This window comes from Carya illinoinensis, chromosome 1 (genome assembly GCF_018687715.1).
Source record: "Carya illinoinensis cultivar Pawnee chromosome 1, C.illinoinensisPawnee_v1, whole genome shotgun sequence".
In the NCBI taxonomy this organism is placed as follows: domain Eukaryota; kingdom Viridiplantae; phylum Streptophyta; class Magnoliopsida; order Fagales; family Juglandaceae; genus Carya; species Carya illinoinensis.
In genome coordinates, this window is record NC_056752.1 from 52,289,674 (window position 1) to 52,295,224 (window position 5,551).

Genomic DNA, 5,551 nt, shown 5'->3' on the forward strand with positions numbered 1-5,551 from the left:
GCATACCAACATACATACATACAGCACACCTTGAGCAGCTACCTAGCTAGCTTGTATCAAAGGCATTTTTTCAACATTAAGGGCATTGGTTTTAGATTTTGAGAGAGAATGGATCAGAAGTTTACAAGTATTGTGGTTATATTTTTCGGTGTTATTGCTACGGTGTTTTTACAATTCACAGAAGCACAAACAGTACATGTGGTAGGAGATAGCATTGGTTGGACAGTTCCAACGGGTGGTGCTTCCACATATCAAACTTGGGCAGCTAGTAAGCAGTTCGCGGTTGGTGATATCCTATGTAAGATTCCTGCCTCTCCATGCTCTTCATTTTTAGTTCCATCTACGTCTTGTCCTCTATTCTTTCAAATCATGGACGTTAATTCTCCAAAGTACCATAATTTCTTTAACTTCGTATGTGTTTATCTCTTACCTATTTAAAGACAGTCTAACCAAGCATTTAAAGTAGTGAATAGCACCAAATGCATTATCATTCTATTTCAATCTTCTGTCATTAATGATATCATCTTCTTACAGCGTTCAATTTCGTTACAAATGCGCATGATGTTCTTCAAGTGCCGAAAGAATCCTATGACAGTTGCAGCTCGTCTAATCACATCGGTGACACCATCACCATTGGTCCTGTCAACATAACTCTGTCCACTGCTGGCGCCCACTACTACATCTGTACTCTTGGTCGGCATTGCCATTCAGGCCAGAAGTTGTCGATTACCGTCTCGAGCTCTCCAAGTGATATCCCACCTACAAGTACGAGTACTCCACCTTCCACCCCAACAAATCCTGCCACACCATCTCCAACATCAGGGACCCCTGCTGATTGCACTCCAACACCTGCATCATCCCCTGCTCTAACTCCAAGGACAGTGTCGCCACCTAATTCTTCATCATCTAGCGTCTTTGCTAGTTTATTCATCTCTTTGTTGTCCATAGCCATGGGCTTCCTTTTCTAGGGGACAAGTGTGGAATTTAGAGCCAATGTGCACTGTGATGTTAAAATTTTGTTTGCTTATTTCTTTATGTTATTTATTCTCCGATGATTGAATTTTGCATTAAGGCTACATAATGTATTATTTAAGCAGCATATGATTAATAAAGGGATTGTTACCAAGTAATCGTGAGTGCATAATTAATGGTTTTGATCCCAAAGATTAATTTTCACATTCCTTTACCGTACCGTCGACTGAAAGTGGCAGTGGTGGCCACATGACATAAATAGGAGTGGGGTGCTGCAGCTGTACCTATTGAAGTTCGATGAAAAATATATTGGGTCTCTAGCTATGAAATTTTATAAAATTGTGAAATTTCTTAACTATTGCCGCCACAAAAAAGTTATGAAGTCAATTTTGAGAAAGAATTAGTCAATTCTTAAATCTTTGTGTAGAGTGTACCATACATGCATATTATTTAAATGGTAAGATTTTATTTAGAAGATTCAAATTTTAAAATTCACATTTTGAAACAAATTATGACAAATAAACAGCGTGTAGTGTAAATGTTTTAAAACATCAGTATCATGTGACAAAACCTTTCTAAATTCTTAAAAATTAAAAAAGTTTGTTCACTCACCCAAAAAAAAAAAAAAGGTCATTATTTGTAAATACTGTTGTCACACTTTTTTTTTTATAGCATTAAGAATATTGAAGTCATTATATATAAATATATATATATTAAACGTTTTTAAAATTGAAACTTGTAGAGATCCATGATAATGAGTTTATTTATTTATTTTTTATTTTACATTAGCAAAGTTTATTATTATTATTATTATTATTATTATTATTATTATTATTTGTTTTAACTAAACGTGACACGCACCCATTGAAATAAAATCATGATTCTGTAATGAGGAAGTTGCAATAAGATCGGAATAACAAGTTTTTTTCCAAATCCATAATTATCCATAGGTATACCACTTTTCAAGCAATTAATTTCAAATAACTAAAAGAAAATTATTAAAAAATTATATTATAATAATATTAAAAAATTATATTATAATAATATTTTACAACAAAATATCTAATCTTATATCAATAAATTATATTATAATAATATTTTATTCCATTTTTAATATCAAATTACTTGGACGGCAGCTTACTCCTTAAACCGTCCTACCGAACACACTCTTGCAGGCCCACAGCTTTTTAGCCGAGATGAAATGGGTGTCGTGGGCCTTTGGAGTATTTATCTTAAATTTTAGAAATGGGTCAGACAACTGCATTCAGCTAGCTCCCGAACAATTTTAACAAGATTGCAGCCCAAGAGACTTACTTCAAGATGAAATATAATTTCTAAGCTGCGCTAACCTCTCAAAATAATGTTTCAATTCTTATTGCTGAGATCACTCTTCACTCCGCAAACGGAACTGAACAAGTGCTATTAATCGCAATTCCTTTGCTGCTAGCTCCATATAAATCTATAGATATTACACACTAACAGTACATCTTAACGTAATAAAATTAATTACTTTTAGATTTGACTTACCACATCAATTTCTTTTATAAATTTGCCTTTTTTTAGTTGTATTTCCCAAGTTCATGCCAAAATTTGTAAGATAATTGAGACAAATTATTATTCTAACCATGCATGCTGGTTATGAAATTATCTTGATACTTATCTCTTTTTTTTTCTTTTCTTTTCTTTTCTTCTAGAACTTGATAACGTGTGCGAAGAGTTAAAGGGAAATTAGGATTTAATTAGTTGTGCAGAGATTAATTGATGACATAGAAAGTTAAACTACCACACGTATACATATATATATATATTTATATATATGCTTCTGGAAGATCGAAGTTGGAAACTTAATTCATTTAGAGTAGACGCGGGAAAATGAAATGGCGTAGAAAGCTGGATTCCGAGCCTGGAGAGGCCAGGCACGCAAAGAAAGGTTAAAAATCGGCAGTTGGCATGCATGCAGTTCTTCGCAGTTGGTATATCTTTATCTCGTTGCGTAGGTATAATTAGCACCTAATATATATGTACATTTTAAATAATAATAATAATAATAATAATCTTAATTCCTTGTGACAGCTGCTTGTAGGCGTGTTCATGACTTTAAACAAACTAAAAGTCACGAGGCATGGGTTCACCAAAAATAATTATATAACCCAAGATTAACCCAAAATTAAAAGTAATTATAGCAGTTTAAAACCCAGAGAGCTAGCTAGGTAAATCAAGGGACGAAACTAGCTTTTATAAATTATATACATTTAATTTATACGTAGGAATAATCCTATTAAAAAATAAAAACTGGGGGCATGCATATATATATATGCCCCTGCGCCGGGACCTCCTTAATTATTTAATTAGTTCCAACGTCTCCATCGGTAATCAAAACTTGTTATATCAATTTTCTTTAAAACTAATATATTAGCATGCATTCCCTAGATAGAGTCAAGTTTGCACGAGTGAAGAAGATGTTTTAATTCCGGGCAAAAGCGTACGTACGTACTTAATTATCATGTTTTCCATATCCCGATGATTAGCAGGCCAAGTATTACTAGTCCAACGAAGTGGTAGCCAAACCCTAATTGAATGAATGGTAAATGTCTGGTTCAGAGACAGCAAGGTAGAACAATTCAACTTTCGAACTTAATTTCCTGCAGACCGCGTTAGGTTTCAACATGCTGATGATTTAACGTTTTTGTACAGGATGGACGGCCTGGTTAGCTCCCTATTTCAATCAATCGATGCCAGGTCGGTCGATCGCAATAATATCGCCGGCGCTCCACCCTCAACCTAATCCCCGTTTAATCAGTCCAAGAGGAGGTATTGCACTTCGTTTTTTTGGTCATTATATATAGCTCAGAGGAAACCCTCACATTGTCATCAAAGGCATACATATTACAAACATACATACATACATACAGCACACACTGAGCAGCTACGTGACTTGTGTCAAAGGTGCATACAACATTGGTTTTAGATTGTGATCGTCAGAGAGAGCTAATTGGAGAAAATGCAGAAGTTTACGAGTACTTCAGTTGTGGTTGTCTTGGGTGTAATTTCTGCGGTTTTTATACAATGCGTGGCGGCACAAACAGTACATGTTGTGGGAGATAGCTTGGGTTGGAGCATTCCACCAGATGGTGCTGTGGCATATGACAATTGGGCTGCCATTAGGAAGTTCGTGGTCAGTGATATTCTAAGTAAGATTCCTAGCTACTTGCTTCTTGTTTCTTCTTCTCTTTTTCGCCATCGCCAATATTGATCACCACCATCTTTTTCTCCTTTCAAAGGGGCATTCATTCTCCAAATAACAGTAATTTCTTTAACTAATTAAGATATTGCTTGATCTATCGATGTAAGAAACCTAGTGCACGTACTGATAGAAAATAAAAAGAGTAATGTGTAATGATTAAACAAAAAGTCTATTATATCGAATTATTAGTTTCTAATATATCATATGCATGCATATGGTCATAACCTTCCAGCTCTCTCATGTGTTTATTATATATATGATCGAAATATCATGTGTCTCTCAGCTTTCAACTTCGCCACAAGTGAGCATGACGTCCTTCATATCCCAAAAGAGTCCTATGATTCCTGCAGTTTAGCCAACCCCATTGGCGAGACTCTCACCAGAGGCCCTGTCAACATAACCCTCTCAAATGCTGGCAACGTATACTATATTTGCATCTTCCACCAGCATTGGCAATCAGGCCACAAGTTAGTCATTTTCGTCTCGGGCTCTTTAGATGCTACCCCCCCTACAAACAATACTCCACCTTCAACCCAAACTCCTCCTAGAAGTACTAGGCGTAGGCGGCGGAGCACTCAGAACATCCCAACCCGTCAGGCAGCCAGTGAGCAATCCACCGGCCCAACGTACGGCTCAGATGCTACGCGCGGATTCTTCATCATCTGGGGTCTTTGCTAGTTTCTTTATCACATTATTTCCCATTGTCATGGGTTTCCTATTGTAATAAATTAAGAAGAGGAGAATTTTATTCTAAATTGATGATTAAGCTGTTTCGATCGAGTTCAGGGCAACGTTATGGTTTTCTTTTGTTTTAAACTTTTATGTGATCGATTGTAATTCTTGTAAGTGTGGTTGAGGTTAGAAGCAGAACTATTTAATATAATTTTTGAGCACATGATGAATAAAGGGATCCTTTGATGTTTTTTTTTTTTTTTTGGTTACTTTTTTGTTTTTAGTTGAGATAAAAGGCAAAACTTATGGGAATATAAATCTACAATAGGGGTGTCAAATCGTGTTAACGGGTTGTATTCGTGTCGTATCAAAATATGTATATTATACTATATAGCTCAACCCTAACCCGACCCGTTAAGCTTATCGTGTCAAAATCTCAAACCCTAACACGACCCATTAACACGAGACAATACGACCCGTTTCAAACTGTTTATGTAAATGGATTGAATAAATCCGAAATTAACCAGTTTGACCTGATTAAATTAAGCATAATTTTACATAAATTTTAAAATCACAATATTTATAAAAATTATTAAGATAGCTATAGTCTAAAATTTCAATCCAAACAATAAAAATATCGAAATTGAAATTCTAACAATTTTA

The 5,551-nt window shown here is 35.2% G+C and overlaps 2 protein-coding genes across 3 annotated transcripts; both read left to right on the forward strand.

Annotated features, from left to right (window-relative positions):
- LOC122303421 (cucumber peeling cupredoxin-like) lies at window positions 1-1,130 on the forward strand. The gene is made up of 2 exons (XM_043115205.1): window positions 1-298; window positions 535-1,130. Exons 1-2 carry the CDS (start codon window positions 109-111, stop codon window positions 966-968), a joined length of 624 nt encoding a protein of 207 aa, XP_042971139.1. The 5' UTR covers window positions 1-108; the 3' UTR covers window positions 969-1,130.
- Window positions 1,131-3,390: 2,260 nt separating this feature from the next.
- On the forward strand, window positions 3,391-5,256 carry LOC122303428 (mavicyanin-like). Of its 2 annotated transcripts, XM_043115218.1 has the most exons (4): window positions 3,391-3,583; window positions 3,667-3,783; window positions 3,919-4,163; window positions 4,500-5,256. In XM_043115218.1, exons 3-4 carry the CDS (start codon window positions 3,974-3,976, stop codon window positions 4,892-4,894), a joined length of 585 nt encoding a protein of 194 aa, XP_042971152.1. In that variant the 5' UTR covers window positions 3,391-3,583; window positions 3,667-3,783; window positions 3,919-3,973; the 3' UTR covers window positions 4,895-5,256. The 2 variants fall into 2 exon arrangements, with proteins under 2 accessions (XP_042971152.1, XP_042971149.1); XM_043115215.1 differs by having other exon boundaries at window positions 3,667-4,163.
- The last annotated feature ends 295 nt before the right edge of the window (window positions 5,257-5,551 follow it).

Bases quoted from the DNA above. Each gene is read 5' to 3' on its own strand.
- LOC122303428 (XM_043115215.1), top strand. From the start codon at position 3,974: ATGCAGAAGTTTACGAGTACTTCAGTTGTGGTTGTCTTGGGTGTAATT. The intron at 4,164-4,499 runs GTAAGATTCCTA...TGTGTCTCTCAG, and splicing joins CGTGGTCAGTGATATTCTAA to CTTTCAACTTCGCCACAAGT.
- LOC122303421 (XM_043115205.1), top strand. From the start codon at position 109: ATGGATCAGAAGTTTACAAGTATTGTGGTTATATTTTTCGGTGTTATT. The intron at 299-534 runs GTAAGATTCCTG...ATCTTCTTACAG, and splicing joins CGCGGTTGGTGATATCCTAT to CGTTCAATTTCGTTACAAAT.